Genomic DNA, 17,941 nt, shown 5'->3' with positions numbered 1-17,941 from the left:
TCAATGCAAACTGTGAAAGAATTTCTACAGGTTCAACCCCCACGTTTTAGTAGAAATTGGACTTCCAAAAACTGGTCTTTTCCTGCCACAGACAGACCCCAAAGAGGCAGATACAGGCGCCCGAGGGGCAGAGGACAATCCCAAGGCTCGTATAGAGGCATACAATGGCAAGCTCCAACACAAAGAGGTGGTGAGGACAACTCGCAATCTTTCAGAAAGCAAACCCAATGACTTTCCCCTTTGCATGCCAACCAGATTTCAAATGGCAGCCCCCTTAGGAGGAAAGCTGGCATTATTTTAAAAAAAATGGCATGTTGTCACAAAGGACAAATGGATCCTGGACATTATAAACAGAGGCTACAAATTCCATTTTCACACCCTTCCAAAATTGAGAGGCATGCTAAACCTGCCACACAATCAAAGGGCAGAGGCTCAAAAGCAAATTACAGATCTCATAAACATGAAAGCTATTCAAGAGGTACCTACGCACGAACAAGGTCAAGGTTTTTATTCCAGGCTATTTCTGGTGCCAAGGAAGGGAAAAGATTGGAGACCTATTTTGGATCTATCCATCCTAAACACATTTCTACTCGTACCAAAATTCAAGATGCTCACTCTACAGCAACTTCTTCCCATGCTGGGCAAGGAGTCTTGGCTGGTAACATTGGACCTCAAGGAGGCATACCTGCATGTCCCAATCAGACAAAATTGCAGAAGGTACCTCAGATTTCTTGCAGGTTCAACCCATTATCAATTCTCTACATTGCCCTTTGGCTTATCTACTGCGCCCAGAGTATTCACGAAATGCCTGGCATCAGTAATTGCCTACTGCAGACTTCAAGGGATACAAATATATCCCTATTTGGACGACTGCCTGATCCAAGCGGACAGCAAGCACATTCTTCTGAAACATCTGGCTTATGTAATAATGTTATTGAAATCTCTGGGATACACAGTCAACAAAAATAAATCAAGGCTAATACCCTCTCAGAAGATAATTTTCCTGGGTGCCAATTTGGACACAAACACCCAGATGGCCTACCTCACGCCAGAGAAGCAGGGGCAACTAATACAATACTTCAGAACACTAGCAAATTGCACCAGGCTAACTGCAAGGAAAATCCTGCAGGCTCTGGGATTCATGGCATCTTGCATCTTACTAATCCCATGTGCAAAGCTGCATATGAGGAAACTACAATGGTACCTAAAAAACATATGGTCTCAACACAGCCACAGTTTGGAAACAATAATACCACTAATTCCATGTCTGCAAAAGGAATTTCTGGGGTGGGCTCAAGCATGTCAAACACAGGTCTTCCATTCAGCAAGCCTCAAGCAAATCAAGTCATCACAACAGACGCCTCGGACTACGACTGGGGGGCGCACATGACAGATCGGTGCATTCAGGGCAATTGGTCCCAAAAAGATAAGCACCTTCACATCAATCAAAAAGAAATGCTAGCAGTAATAAATGCTATGAAAGCTTTCAAGGACCTTCTACAACCAGGTCAATTATTGATAAGAACGGACAACACCACAGTCATGTGGTACATAAACAAACAGGGAGGAACACATTCTTACCCCCTATGCAGACTGGCCATGTCACTTTGGAACATGGCCATGGACTTACAAATGGAACTACAAGCACAGTACTTGCCAGGCAAGGAAAACACGCTGGCAGACAACCTAAGCAGGAATATGACAGATCCACACGAATGGAAATTGCATCCAAAAGTTTTTACAAAAATAATCCAAGAATGGGGAAGGCCAGACATAGATCTCTTTGCCTCCCACAAGAATCATCAATTGACAAAATTTGGCTCAAGGATCTTCCATCCAAAGGCCTGGAGAGTGGACGCTCTTTCTTTCAGTTTGACATCAATGACAGTTTATGCCTTCCCTCCTCTTCCTCTGCTGCCCAAAGTTCTATTAAAGACCAAAGCAGACAGACCAAAGATGATTCTCATTGCTCCGGACTGGCCAAGGCAACACTGGTACCCACTCCTGAGGAGCCTGACGCATTCCCCACCATGGACCCTGCCTCTAATGCCTCTTCTTCTGACTCGGCACAGTTTCAAAACTCTTCACAGCCAGCTAAAAACACTCAATCTAGCCGCATGGAAGATTCCTTAGCATCTCAACAGGCCTTACTCTCCAAGTAGGTGCAGGATGTCCTTTTGGAGGCCAGAAGGCCATCAACTAGAAAAGCTTACTCTGCAAAATGGAAACGTTTTTGTGTCTGGAATGAGAAAAGGGGCCAGGATCCTGGAAAACTGAATTTACCTCAAATACTACAATATTTGGCTGAACTGCTAAGCAGTGGACTTTCTTTCTCCTCCATCAAAATACATGCCTCAGCCATTTCTGCAGAATACAACACTGATCCACCTTTATTCTCTCACCCTCTCTTAAGACAGTTCCTCAGAGGGGCTAAGAATTTAAGGCCTCCAAGGAAACAACCAATACCTGCTTAGGATCTTAATTTCATTCTGGAAAAGTTGACCTTGCCTCCTTTTGAGCCAGCTGCCTCATCAGATTTGCAATATTTGTCCTGGAAAACAGCTTTCCTTCTGGCTATCACCTCAGCTCATAGAGTTTCAGAACTACAGGCTCTCATGGCTGTCCAGCCTTTTATCATCTTCCATCAGGACAGAGTTTCCTTACGAACCAACCCGTCCTTTATGCCTAAAGTGGTATCCAGGGTAGCTTTAAATCAGGCCATACATTTACCTACTTTTTATCCTAATCCTCAAAACAAAGGGGAGAGATTACTACATTCCTTGGACATCCACAGACAGCTGCGTTACTATTTGGACAGAACAAAGCCTTTCAGAAAATCAGAAAAGCTGTTTGTGGCCTGTGCGGTAGGAGCTCAAGGGAAACCCATTTCCAAACAGACAATCTCAAAATGGATAGCCCACTGCATACGCTTTTGCTATTCCTTTCATGGCAAAACTGTTCCTACAGGCATTAGAACTCATTCCACCAGGGCCACAGCCACCTCTGCAGCTTTCCTCAGAGGAGCTCCTACCAAGGATATTTTGGAAGCAGCCACTTGGAGTTCTGTGCATACCTTCTCCAAGCACTGCAACCTACCATTATACTCCAAATCTAGAGCAGGCTTTGCCACTGCAGTCTTGCAGGGCATTTTGGCTCCTCCTAGTTCCAACTAGTGCCTACCACCCCTTTCTTAGCTTTGGGATTCTACCCATCTGTTATGACTGCAGCTGTATGCATGATGAGCATAGTACAGTTTTGTACCTACCATAAATGTAGATGTTCGAGTGCTAATACAGCTGCAGTCCAGGTTTCCCTCCCTCCTTCCCCTCTTGGGACAGGCATATAGGCTAACACATCCTCATACAACCTGATTGGGGTTTTCATTTATGATGTATTTGCTTGCAACTACTGTATTTTGATTATATAGCACTGCATTATCACACAATTTTATTATTGCCTTCCTTCTGGGGGCACCTGACATCTGGGGCAAGAAAAACTGAAGAAAATGGCGTCGGCTGGTTCCTTTATACCCCTGTCGCACTGACGTCAGGGAAGAAGCGATGACAACTGACGCCGGACCTAGACTTTGGAATTCGGCCGACCGAGGACCCGCCTGACGGCAGGAGAACCCATCTGTTATGACTGCAGCTGTATTAGCACTCGAACATCTACATTTATGCTAGGTACAAAACTGTACTTTTAGGCACATAAAAGGTGCCTTGAAGCTTTTGAAGCTAGCTGGCTGTTATATCCTATGCAGGCTATAATTCATGTAACTTAGGTTACTGCAGCAGTGATCATTCGAACATCTGCTGTTATGGTAGTTTACTTATTCAAATGTACTTTCCATTTCACTGACATTTATCTCATATGTGTGGACTGTTGTATACCAAGTTCCCTGATTAATTAATTTGACAAGTATAGTCTCGAAACAAGAGATACCTGATTGTGTTGTGTGTGACAGTGATTTTCAACATGCAGGTATGGAATTCAGATGATATGTGAATAAACTGGAATTTGTGCACACTGTATCCATTCCTGGATACCCCTTGTCAAATGACAAATGGAAAAAGTTGTCCAAGGCATGAGTAATCTCATGGGAAAGATCTATCACAAAAGCGTTGAGGATTATTTTGCAGTTTTTGGATGAAGGAATACTCCAGAGACGCTGATAACTGTCTCTTTACCAGCCAAACTCTTGATGGGCAGAAGGTTGCTAAGTTGATCAACAATAACAGTCAGTCACATTGCCAAACAACATACATTGCAAGAGTGCTGTAAAGAAATCAGCAGAGAAAGAAATGTTACGTTGACAGAAACTCCAGAAAATTATAAGATTTACAGATTAATACTAACTGTGTTAAGAACTTGGTCCATTCTTAAATTCTGCATTTGCACATCTGTACAGCATAACATGCTTGTGTGGCCATCAGATTACTTGCCATTGAAAAGTCATCATCGCGAAGGATGTAGCTGAACCCAGATCCTTTTTAGTTCATGGGAAAGGGACTAAGTTGTAGAGAAGAAATCATGGACATTTGCACAGTACAGTTAAGTCAAAATCAAACTTGCAGAATAAAAGTGCTCTTAAGCTTTGGAAGCTGGCAGGCTGTGTAGGGTATAACCCATGTAGCTAATGCTGTTGCAGCAGTGATCACCAAAAGATCCACTGTTATGGTAAGTTTACTTGCACAACTGTACTTTTTTCTGGCAGTGTTTTATATTTCATCCCCACCACCATTAGAATTTGATGGTCAGTGCTTTATATTTCAGACCCAACACTTTCAAACCTTGATGGTAAAAACCTAACCTGCCTAGCTACAAGGAGGATGGGGAATGTTGGTTTCCCCTTATGTGGTAAGTCATTGTGAGGGTCCCACGTATATGTCCTGATTCTAACTGCAGCATTGTCATTATGACTATTAATAGGAAGATGGACCATGGCCCAGCCTGATCCTTCAGTTTCTACTAGTGTTGAACTTGCCCTTGAGTTGTGGGGTCTTGAGCAAGCTTCTCTACTCTTCATCTGTTAAAGGGCTCAGAAGAATTATCATTCCTGCTCTGTAGTGTGGATTGTGCTGCTTATTTCCCAGTCATAAGGACTTTCCTGCAGGCTGACCTGTTCTTGGAGTGCTGTCTCTTGGGTCACCTGAGGTCATGTTGAAGTGCTCAAGTCCAAGAACTCTTCTCCTGTGTTTTGTTTCATAGTTGTGGGGTCCATAAGGTCTTTTGTGCCAGAGTTGGAGTTCAGGGCTTGGGAGTCAAACAGTTTGAAATCTTTAGGAACGTCCCAGATGAACAGCTGTCACAGGGAAAGAGAGGGAGGGGAGTCTGACCTTTTGAAATCTGTCCATTACAGAGATACATGGCACATAACTCAAAATGTCACTGAGGCTGTGAGGAATTCAAACATCTACAGCTACAGGTAAGTAGAATTTATGCAACTGTACTTTCTAAGGATTTCTGAAGGGTGAGATGTTGATAGCAATAGGTAATAATAAAATGAGAAGATACAAGAGAGAATATTTAACAGCTGCTTAGAAAATAATGTCATACAAATTGCAGGAAAACAGATTGCCATTAGAGTAATTTAAGATGATGTAGACTCTTCGTTTGTGTCAGTCGCACATTTACTGCTGTTTGTAGCTGTTTTTTATTTGCAGAAAAAAAATGATTCTCATTGTTTTGACTTGTTTTTATGGCAACCAAGATCCCAGATCCTTTGAAGAATGGAAGTGGAATACAGTCTGCATCCAGTGATAAATGTTCAGGCCCTAATTCAGGTCAGTGTTAACATCTCTAGCATTTTATAGTATGTCATCTTAGCTGAGGAGCTGACATGGAGTCAGAACTTCTGGATGATTAAAACTTTGTGAGTTGGTCGTGCTATGCCTGTGTATACTGTTCCAGAGTATCTGGTGAAGAATATAGGTTCTTACAGTTTTTGATCTGTTTGGTTCATTTTTTCATTAATTTTTTTACAGTGTACTATGTGATTTGTGACATAATTTCAAATGGTCAGAAATGCTTGCTAGAATTAGAAAACAGTGCTAAGAACATTCCTTGATTACTCCTGATTTATTTTTTCTCCAAAAATCAAAATGTGGTAGTATTTCGGCTAAGTTCACAAACATGAAAATGTCTACTCATCCTGCCAACATAATACCATGTCCTAAAATGCTACCTGTGTAAGCTTGCACCTCCCTGTAGCCCATTAGTTCTTTTTTGCCACTTGTACATTTTAGAGCTTGACCCTTTTCTTTTGTGTGTGAATCCAGCAGTCATTTGTCTGTCAGGTTATCATTTAAAACACTATAATTGCCTGTACTGTCTTTGGAAAGATCACAGTATTGACAATGCCTGCATTTCAGGCTAGCTCCTCCATAATCTGAACTCAGTGTTAATAATCCATAGTTGCCAGCTCATTTACTGTGCAACACCAATTGTTTGATAATCAGTTATTGTCTACTTTCTACTAATTTCTAACATACTGTACATAATCTCCTTTATTGTACTTGTATGCAATTCACCTTTTAATGTGTTTGTATGAATTCACCTTATTACTGTATTTGAAATGTATATCACACTGTGGATCTTTTCTCCCTGGGCCTCAGCTGAAAACGGACCTGTGTTCAGTCGGATTTTCCCGGTAAACAAATTAAAATAAAATAAATAACTGTTCAACATTAAATGTGAGAAAAGTTCCTAGCCCATGTCACAGAGATGGCAGCAGTCAAAAGTTTTTGAGTGGTAATTATTGTGTGTGTTGGGGGGGGGGGGGGGGGGGGGCTTACAGCTGCAGGCTGGATTTTGGCATTGCAATACAGTCAAAGACTAGGTCCAGGTGTGAATCACCTTGAGTGAACTCTTTTGTCTGGTAATCTGGACTTGCGGATGGCTGTTCTAGATGTGACTGTGGCTGCTAAAGAACATCTTACTTGGCAAGCTTATGTCTCAGTGAAATAGGTTCTTAATTGCATAGAGGAGGTATACAGGTCTGTTTTTTTCCAGATTGCAGGCCATTCTGATTTAATTCAGGCACTTTTATGATTTGAGCCTTAAGTTGTTTTTCAGCATGCACTTGTTTACTGTTTTTGTGCATTATGGCCATGTGAAGGGCAGGGTTTTGGCCCAGCACCAGCTGGCTAAACAACTACTTAAATGAGTGTAGCATCTACATCTTCCACTGTGGAACTTATCCTCCCTGAGAGACTTGAATTTTAGTACTCTTGCTGCTTCAATGGTTGAGCATGCTAAGTCAGCAGCTTAGCACAGTTTGATCTGATGTTGATCTTCATTCATTCCTTACTGATGGGTATTGGTTCTGTCCTCAGAACCGAGTCGGACGTTATAACAAGCTTGCACCAGCCAAAAAACTCTGGAGCTAAGCTTACCCATAATGCCCCTCTTTCTATCACCTCATACTTTGTTTGCTGTATATAATATCAGGACCGCATCAGGCCAGCTCTCAAGCTAAGTGACTTAAAATTTATACTTCCTTTGAATAATTTTTCCTCCACTTTTTGTAATTTCTGTCTTAATGAAAGTCGTTTAGTGTTTGCTACTCATTGTTTCCTGTTTGAGTGCTTCTGTCTGATTCTGTACCAATTTTTTTGTTATCCTTCGTACCATTGTTGATACAGGCCTTCCTTACCTCTGTGGTAATCTTTAATACCATTGCTGGCATCCTCCCCCTCTCCTTTTTCTACTTTTCCCACTTTTGCCAGTTGGATACTTCTTCGATTTTTCCTTTCTCTTGATTGTGTGTGTGGTGTGTCGGTAATTGTCTTGTATATTCTTTGACATAGGTTTTTCATTATTGTTATTGACAATGACTGAAAAAAAGGGGACAACAGGCTTCAAGCGGTGTGATCAGTGTAACAGAAAAATGCTAAATTCTGATGGGCATTTGTCCTGTGTTTATTGTCTTGTGGTACAGCATCTAAAAGTTCAACCCCCATCCGACTTATGTCGGGCCTTTAGCGACCGTACCCTGACAAAAAGGAAAAATAAATTGATTCTTATAGGTCTCCTAAAAATTCCTTTCTCAGAGGCTATATCTGAGACAAGAGGGTGCAACCCCTCCTAAAAAGGAGCATAAAAAGAGGAGTCAAGTCTGTACCTTCCTCTCCACATGCCAGTGACTCTAAATCAGCTAAATCTCCCATAGAACCAAAGGTCCAAACTTCTTAAATTGACTCCTGTAATCTCGGCACCAAGGCCTCAAATTCCTTCTACAGTACTGTCCTCGGCACCACTGCCTCAGATACCTACTATGGTACCGCTTGTGATTACAGAACCACCCAAAACTTCTACTCCTGCTACAGTACTGATGCCCCTCTCGGCACCAAACATAGTTTCCCCAATTCAGGTCATTACTCCCCCCCTTACACAACTTGCTGGCCCTTTGACCATGGTGCCGAAGGGTGAAATATGACCCCGGACCTGATACTTCCCGTCGACAGACCCTTTTTTTGGACAGCAGTGCACTCCTTTCCTAGAACGCCCTGAGTCTCTGTCGAGGATGTCGACCTGCTCCTCTAGGAGCCTTTCGGAATTCGACGTAGTGAGACTAGTGGATCAGCTCCTGGCAGCCAAGGGAATTCCAGCTCCTTTTAAATCCTCCCTCCCACCAGAAGCCAAGGAATTTTCTCCACAGACTCCGACATATATTCCTCTTTCGACCTCCGTGGAGGTACCCGAGCCCTTGATGCCAATGCCTATCCCGATACCTACTTCTTTGGTTCCAGTGGTAGACCTTACCATGGCTCCAGAGTCTACCCTATCATCCTTGACTCACTTGGAGCTGAGTCATCTCTAGGATCGTGAGTGGTCTGTCGGCACCATGATCCCTAGTATGGCCCTTGATTTTTTTCTATGGTGCCGTCTACTACCATTCCAGTTGTCTTGGCAGCACCGAGTCCTCTCATGGCTCCTTTCCTGTGAGTGGGCTCGTCTGAGCAGGGTGTGACCCCCGGTACAGAGGTTGTCTTTCTTGGTTCCGGGCTCCCATCCTTCTTCAGGCAGGCCTGCTTTCCAGGTGAGGGAGAGGGTGCTTGCCTCTGCAGACTCACACCTCAAGATACCCTTCTACATGGTACCCACTCTTTGGGTCCTCTTCAGATGTCCCCACTGAGGAGGTACCCCATAAGAGATCATGCGAGAGGAAGCACGTGGATTCCCTCGAAGAATTCCTTACTGAAGATAGACTACAATGAAGGGGAAGGGTCCTCACAGTTGCCCCCGAGGATGTCTCCTTTGGAGACATACTGGAAATCTTAAAGCAGCAGGGAGACTGAAAGCCCACCAACCCTTCCTCTGAGGAGTCTGTATTCTTGCAGGCTATCCGTGCTCGACCCTCTACTTCTGGGTGACCCCACCTGCAGATGACTTAGTTCAGCTCATCGTGCAGCGCACTTGGAGGAATCCTGACACCACTGAATCGATCCCCCGGAGACCAGACAAAATTCTCTCTCTGCCAGAGGGCAACCCACATTGGTCCAAAGGCTTACCAGTAGACTCTATGGTTGTGGCGGCAGCCGGTAGGAAAGAGCTCACAGAGGAGAGCCCTACTGTCCATCCTCCAAATAGGGAGTCTCAGGCAATGGACAGGTTGGGGAAGCGGGTACATTCTTCATTGACTTTTGCCATTCGGTCCTTGAATTACTTGGCACATTTTACCTTTCTCCAGAGAGACCTAATATTGGAACTCTTGAAAACCCTAGCAGAAGCAGTTTCTGATGAGGTGCGTGACAAAGTTGCCTCAGAGCTTGCCATCCTGGAATCAATATGTAATTCATCCATGCAGTTGATTTCTCATACTACCAAAGGGGCAGCTAGAGCTGTGGGTGCAGGTGTTGTCATGAGACATCATGCATGGATGCGCCTATGTGGTTTTGGAGATCCATTTAAGTCTTCCTTTCTCAGTGCTTCCGTGGAAGCCTCTTCTCTTTTTGGCCCATAGGTAAAAGACACATTAGCCAGGTGTGAAAAGGACTGTCTGCCATGGGCATGCGTTTTCACCCCCCCCAACGATCCTACTCGAGGAATCAGAGGAGTGGAAAGATGTGGTACAAGAAATCCCAGGGTCCCTTCCACAGCACACGTGGAGAGTTTACCCCCCAGGGCAGAGGGGGAAGCTCATCTGGAAGATGCCCTCTTGGGTGCAGATGATAATTACCAGAGGTTATCACATCCCAGTCAGTCTTTACCCAAGGCTGCTAAGGCATATTCCCTACATCCCACCCAGTCAACAGGAAGCAGCAGCTCAAGAAATTCAAAGCTGCTTCTAAAAAAAGTCATCCAGACAGTCCCACCAGACCAGATAGAGTCCGGATTTTACTCACGGTTCTTTTTAGTGCCAAAAAAGACAGAGGACTGGAGGCCAGTCTTGGACCTCAGCATCTTAAACAAATTTGTCAGACACAAAATTCTGGATGGTCATGGTTCAGTCTATCCTCCCTTTTCTAAAGAAAAGAAAGACGATTGGATGTGATCGATAGAGCTCCAGGATGCATATTACCACATAAAAATGGACAAATGCTCCAGGAGATTTCTCAACTTCCGACTGGGAGCCAATCACTACCAATTCCAAGTGCTGTCCTTTGGTCTCTCTACAGCCCCCAGAGTGTTCACCAAATGCATGGCAGTGGTAACAGCTCACTTAAGACTGCAAGGATTTTGGATGTTTCGTACTTAGATGATTGGCTCCTTACCATCCCTACCAAGCATCTACTGGTTATAGCCTTACATTGCATTCTAAAGCTAACGAAATCCTTAGGGTTCTCAATAAACATAGAAAAATGCAAGTTGACTCCTACTCAAAATCTAGAATTCATAGAGGCAACTTCCAACACTCTGCCTTGTCTAGTCTCCATTCCAAGTCACAGGTTAGAAAGAATAAGGTCTCAGCTGTGGCAGTACTGTAGCTACTAGGATCAATGGCAGCTTCGATTACTATAGTTCCCTTAGTAAGACTACATGAGGCTACTTCAGTGGCTTTTACTAACACAGTGGTCTCTGCCGTTTTCAATTTCTTCAAGTCTTTTGAGTTTCTAATACGGGAGTGGACCCCATTCCTAAGTCAAAATACGATTAAAGTTCTTGAAATTAGTATTGCTTCACTTTTTGATGTCCGCCAAAGTGCACTTCGCAGCACCTGCAATGTGCCCAGTAATGACTCCTTCTACAATTTGTAGTGTTACATGAATTGGTAATGTATCTAAGTACGATTGCAAATTATTTTTTTAATAAGACCTGTTGCTCCTACTACTATCAGAACTCTCTGAGGTATCTTTCTTCCACATGGCTCTAATTTCTGCTTGCAGATCCAGGTATTTTATGACTTTGTGTTTGTCTGTATGCAAGACACTGTAGTCACTGGGTGTGGCAGTTTCAATGCTACTTTTGTCTTCTTTTCTTGGACCACTATAACCGGTTTTCTAGCATCTGTCTTTTGAACTGTTAGTATTGGGTGATCCCATGTGATATAAACTTCATCATTTTCTACAATTCTTTGTGGATCATGTTTCCAGTGTTTTTCAGCCACTTCGATACCATAATGTTTGCACAGTCTCCAGTGTAACTGTCTCACCACATTATTATGCCTTTCAGTATACAGTCCCTCTGCAGTTAGTGCATCGCAACCAGCAAAACAAGGTGTGTGACTGTCTTGAATTTGGTTTTACAAAGTCAACATATGTCTGTTTCTCCCACATGTTCAATGGACTTTGTAAACCAGTGTGTACGTAGCCCACTATCTTGGGCTGACAATATTAACCTTTTATTTCTTGGTTTGAATTCGCTCTCCTTAACCTGAACTTGTCAGTGGCCAAAGAGAAGTTCCGGATGGTCCCGTTACAGTCCATCATGCAGTACCTGTAAGAGAGCGACTGGATGTGCTCATTAGACCTCCAGGATGCTTACTGTCACATAAAAATGCACAGAAGCTCCAGGAGGTTCCTCCGCTTCCAGCTAGGAGTCAATCATTACCAGTTTCGAGCCCTACCCTTTGGTCTCACCACAGCCCCCAGGGTGTTTACCAAAGTGTTGGCAGTCGTAGCGGCTCCCTGAGGCTTCAGGGGATTCAGGTCTATCCGTACCTGGACGATTGGCTCCTCACTGCTCCCACCAGGTGTCTGCTTTCCCAGACCAGAGATTATTTCCTGACACTTGCCCTGCATTTGGGGATCACAACACATCCAAATCTTGTCATAGATCCTGTACAGATGATAGACTACATTGGTGCCAGGATAGATACTCTTCATTGCAATATATTCCTGACCTCAGAGAGAGTTCAAAACCTGAGGATGCATGTCTCCCTGATCTACCATTCTCATCTTCCAACGGCAGAATTGGTGTTGAGGGCCCTAGGCTCAATGGCGACCATAACTCTTCTCCCAAATGCTCAGTTACACATGAGAGTTCTACAGTGGACTCTAGCAGTTCAATGGTCCCTGTTGGAACTGCCGTTGACTTGTCCTATTCAACTCAGTCGAGTGTGTTGGTCATCCCTCATATGATGGATGAGCTCTCCGGACATTTTGGGGGGATGACCCTTTGTTCCAGCCCCAGCCCAAACCACAGTGACCACGGATGCCTCCCAACTTGGGTGGGGGAGGCATTGTTTGGGCAGGGCAGTCCACGGCTTGTGGTCCCCCATAGAGACCAGCTTGCATATAAATGTCCTAGAGATGAGGGCGGTCTTCTTGCGTTGCAGGCCCTTCATGCCTTTCTTCCTCTGGGGATGATTGCTATTCAGTCAGACAACATGTCAGCAGTGTGGTATATCAACAAGCAGGGAGGGAGCAGATCTTACCCCTTTTGTCGCGAGGCCATGAGTGTGTGGGAATGGGTGATCTCCACTCGTCGCTTCGTCATCGCAACACACATTTCAGGATGGTCCAACATTCTAGCGAACAGGCTACGTCGGATCATTCTGATGCCTTAGAAGTGGTCTATGAATCTGTCAGTAGCGGAACAGATTTTCAGCGAGTGGGGTCAACCTTGCTGCAATCTCTTCGCATCTCCTTCCAATGCAAAGTGAATCAAGTTTTTCACTCTGAACCCCCTGCCGGGGGGGGAGTCCCCCAGAGACGCTCTAGTTCATGCTTGGCCTCCCAGTCTTCTGTATTCTTGCCTGCCAGTACCTCTCATTCCGAGGTTTCTGCAGAAAGCTCGTCGACTGGGGAGCAAAGTGATCCTCATTGCCCCATTCTGGCCTCGCTAGGTATGGTTTCTCTTCCTTTGGTCTCACCTTCTGTCTCCACCTTGGATCCTAGATCCCATTCAGGTTTTAATTTCACACCCTTCGGGGGTGCTTCATCCGAGTCTGGACAGCCTGAAGCTCACGGCTTGGCTGCTCCAGTTCCCATGATTGCTAGGGCTCCCGGACTATACTTCTCAGTTGCATCTGTTTTGGTAGCTGCTCATAAGTCTTTGACCAGGAAGGTCTATCACAGCAAGTGGAAACGTTTTTTTTTTTTGGGCCTCTCAAAGGAGTTTAGACCCTTTCACAGCCCTTATTTCCCCCATTCTTGATTTTCTAGCTGATATTTTCCAGCACGGAGCTAGTTCTTCTACTGTCAAAGTTCAGTTGGCTGCCATTTCTCATTTTCATGTGAGAATTCTGCTTCCTTAGCCTTTTCCAGACTGTGTAAAGCCTTTATCAAAGGCATCTTTTTGTTACGACCCCCGGTCAAAGATCCTGTTCCCCCATGGGACCTTATTATGGTTCTTCAAGCTTTGGTCGCTCCACCTTTCGAGCCTGCCACAACTGCAGATCTGACACTTTTTTATCTTGGAAAACAGCCTTTCTGGTGGCTGTTACCTCTGCAAAAAAGGTTTTCAGAATTACAGGCCTTCTCCATCAAAATTCCATACATGACTTTTCTCAAAGATAGAGTTTCCCTTCGAACCAATCCATCCTTTCTTCTCAAGGTGACATCACCAGTCAATATCAATCAGGCTGTCAATTTTCTTGCGTTTTTTTTCCTAATTTTACGAACAAGATGGAATACAAACTCCACGTGTTGGATGTTCATAGGCAATTATGGTTCTATTTACACAGGACAAAACATTTCAGTAAATCTGATCAATTGTTAGGTTCCCCAAAAAGGGTTTATAGAAGGAAACAATCTCCAAGGTCACTATAGCTAGATGGATTTCTTCATGCATCTTGCAGGTCTATAAGGACAGAGGCATGTCTCCTGCAGGTCAGGTAAAAGCTCATTCCATTAGGTCCTTGGCTACGTCTGCAGCTTTTTGGTCTAGAGGGTCTTTGGATGACATTTGTTCTGCAGCTACTTGGTCCTCATCTCATACATTTATTTCTCATTGCAAATTGGATTTGACTTCCAGAAGGAGAGCATCCTTTGGTTCCGTGGTACTCCAGAATATCCTTCCATGAGGGCCTCCCAGGAGTTTAGTAGCTGGGGACTCTGTCCCACAGGTTGAAGACCAAATGAAGTAAACTACTTCATATAAAGAAGTTATGTACTCACCATAACATTCCATCTGAATAGTTGTACTTCATTTATCTTCAGCCATCCCTCCCTCCTTCCCCCGGACCTTGGTGCATGATCAGCCTACGGGCTGCAGTATAGGACACAAGTAAATTTATCAGGTTGGTTTCTCAGTATAAGTTCAGCAAACTCGATCTGGGAATGGAAGGCAGTGGAGGTGTATTATGAGTAAGGGGAGGAGTTTGGAGCTCGGCGCTGATGCTAGCAAAAGTTGCCGGCTCGGATCCGATACGGATCCGTAACCCACAGGTTGAAGACAAATGAAGTAAAACTACTCAGATGGAACGTTATGATGAGTACATAACTTCTTTTTCATCACCTTTACTCTGTGGAGGGGAAGGGCTTGTAGTTGCCAAGCTGAGGATTTCTAAGTAGATTGCCAGCTGCATTATTTTACCAACAGATGAACATCTGTCTGTTTTCAGATGCTGTAATCATAGCACACATCACCAAATGAGAGATGACCCTATCCATGTCCCTTATGGATAGGGGCAGTAAGTATATGTTCTAAAATTTCTTTGTTCTGTCCTCCTCTGGGTTATTCATACAGAAAATATAAGTGCTAAAAACTGTTATGGGGAGTGTAAGACTAGGCTTCTTAAAATCCTCACAGTTCAGTAGCTTAGTAAGTACTTAACGAATCTCCATTGCTTGCTTGAAGAATACACAAAGGATATTTTTGTCTTCATCACTTCGTCTTTAGTGCTTACCTTAAAGGATCATAACTGTTTTGATAGCAATTCAAGAAGCAAGGCCTCATTTGGAAAGCCTTTTCTACAAGACTGGGCCATTTTGAACTCTCATCTAAGATGAGTCTGGGCTGCTTTAGCCCTGGTTTGGTACTGCTTGGTTTTCATTTCAAGTAAGGACTCCACTAGGAAAGTTTTTGATGTTAGAGCGATGTGATAAATGTAAGTTGCATCCATTTGTGAGAGATCCCCAAGTAGTACATCAAGAATACCCTCCCGGTATACCCAATGTGGTTGAGTAATCTTTTTCAGTAACTGCTGATTAAGATCCCTGTAATTTGGGCAAATGCTTATAAGCATGTTCTAAGAGTGTTAGTGCAAAGAGGTACACTGCTCGGTTCTTGGGATGAGCACACTCCTGCCTAACATTTTACCTCACGTGCATTGACTGGATGCATTGATATCAGAAAACACTGAATTGCTTAAAAGTCATGGATTCCATTTCAGGGAGAGAACTCTGATACATTAACTGATACTGTAAGAAAGTACCTTTAGTTTTTGAACTGATGTGCACCCCCTACCCCACCCCCAAAATCTGAAGGATAAAAATCGGGGTTAATAAAGAAGTAAGGAAACTGTAATAGAAGTTAGTTATGCAGCATGAGTGAAAATAAGCCATATGAGAATCATGGGCTAAAGGAAATGAAAGTGTTATATGGAACAGTAGGTAGTCTTTATGACCTAAAGGTAGCTCTGATTAAGAGAAGTGCAGATGTGAGAGTAGTTGGTATAAAATCATTCTGAGAAAGTAAATTTAGTTATATATGAAAAATTCAATTACAGGCATCAGCCAAGATGAATATTTTTGAGTGTTTTAGGAGGTCCACATTCTGCAATACCCACTGAATTATTTGTAGACACTCAGATCATGACATTGTGACAGCTAATAGTGTGTTCATTTGTGTATGTGTTCCTGATTGACCTGTAGTCTGTCCTGAATAAGTAAAGCCATACATGGGCACCAGTATCACTGTAGGAGTATCCTGTTCTCCTCCCTTGGTATGTAAAGGTTATGGTAGGATCAAATGCACTAGGAGATGTAATTGTAAAATGGAGAAAGTTGTATACATTGCCCTTTGCTCACAGTGCCCATCTTGTTATATTGAAAAAATGGAAAGGGCACCTAAAGATAGAATATATAATCATTTAAGGGATGTGAAAAAGCAGGACATTAGAAATGGGTCGTGGAAGCATATTCAAAGAAACGAAGGACACTCCTTTGGTTTATTTGCCATTGATATAATGGATGTAAGTACCAGAGCGGGACCATGAAAATTAAACTTGAATGTAAAGAATCTGAGTGGTAAAGAAAGACCAATGCCACTGGCCGTTATGGCCTCAATAATTTGGTCCCTCTTTCTTGTTTCCTAAAGCAGTAGGCTTTAACCTACTCAGTAGTGTGTACCTTAAACATTTAATGTTTATGTATTGAACTGTAGTATTGCTTAACTTATTTATCAACTTTGTTTAGTGTTTTATTAATTCCCAATACAGTTACAACTGATGGGTTTGGGTATTTTACAAATTTTAAAGATGTTTTAATAGAAAAATGACTAGATAATTGTGTGCATTTATGTTTTGTATTTAATGTTTCATTAACTGTGATTATTCTTAAAAAAGTGTGTTGTAGCTTTAGGAATGATTAGCCAGAGGGCAATAACGTAATTTTTGTGGGCTTTTTGTCTTTTACACTGTGATCTTTCGTCACAGTGTTACTCTGATGAAGTCCTGTGATCATTCGGGAAAGTTGGTTAAGTAAAACAACAGTGGGTTTTTTTTTTTTTTTTTTTTTTTTGGACTTGGAACGTGTTTTTATGTTTACCTGTATTATGTTCCACAACGGTATCGTGGTGCATTTGGGTTTTGGCATTCTCTCATTTCCACATGCATTTTCTTTGTCAGTTTTCTCCAGTAGATTCCACCTCCCTCTTGCCTGTTTTCTGTACCCCTACTTGTAGTCATCCTTACTGGCAAAATGTCCTTTCTCTATCCTCGTGTTGGCTTATTTTTATAGAATACTTACTGCTACTTTATAAATATAATATTCTGTATGCCTATTATTATTCTCCTTCAGGATCTGCACTCAAATCCCACTCTCTCCTTATTTCTTGAATCCCCCCCTGTTTCATCATCCCTTTCCACTTTGAATTCTAACCTTCTGCTTTTATCTGCATGAGCCTTAATTGTGTAGCTGTGCAGTAGCTGTTAAAATCAGGTAATCCTGAACCACCTTGTATTAGTGGAAGTATCAACTTACCCGCTTCCCCTCCCAGATAAAATCCTTCATCTCTTTATTAATTACAATTTCTCAGTTTGTGTTACTCTTTGTTTAGTCTCTCCCTACATATCCATAGCTGCCATAGCAATAATGTTTTTAATCCATACTCCTAAATAATTCATCCTATTATGTCCCCAGGTATGAATTTTGCTGAACCATAATTTTATATCCTCAAAAGACTTGTCTCAAAATTTTCCACTACATTGAAATGTCCTTTTCTGGGTTTATCAGGTACAAAATCATATCATTTGCAAACAAACACTTTTCTTGATTACCATACCGATTATATCCTTAAATTTCTCAGTCCCTTATTGTCTTTGCTAGTGGCTCTAAGTGTAAGGCAAATAACTAAGGGGAAATATGACACCCCTGCCTGGTTCTTCTGTTCAGAC

The 17,941-nt window shown here is 42.9% G+C and overlaps 1 protein-coding gene across 2 annotated transcripts in view; it reads left to right on the top strand.

Moving 5' to 3' along the window:
* HSF2 (heat shock transcription factor 2) overlaps positions 1 to 17,941 on the top strand; it is a 912,698-nt gene that overhangs the window by 774,167 nt on the left and 120,590 nt on the right. For both annotated transcript variants that reach the window (XM_044073756.1, XM_044073761.1), the window contains one exon: positions 5,711 to 5,783. In XM_044073756.1, the coding sequence (XP_043929691.1) occupies positions 5,711 to 5,783 (73 nt within the window). The remainder of the gene's footprint in view (positions 1 to 5,710; positions 5,784 to 17,941) is intronic.

Source organism: Protopterus annectens, chromosome 1.part1, assembly GCF_019279795.1.
Source record: "Protopterus annectens isolate FY-2018-M chromosome 1.part1, PAN1.0, whole genome shotgun sequence".
Classification (NCBI taxonomy): Eukaryota; Metazoa; Chordata; order Ceratodontiformes; family Protopteridae; genus Protopterus; species Protopterus annectens.
The sequence above is the reverse complement of the archived record's forward strand: the minus strand, read 5'-3'. Positions and strand labels throughout refer to the sequence as shown.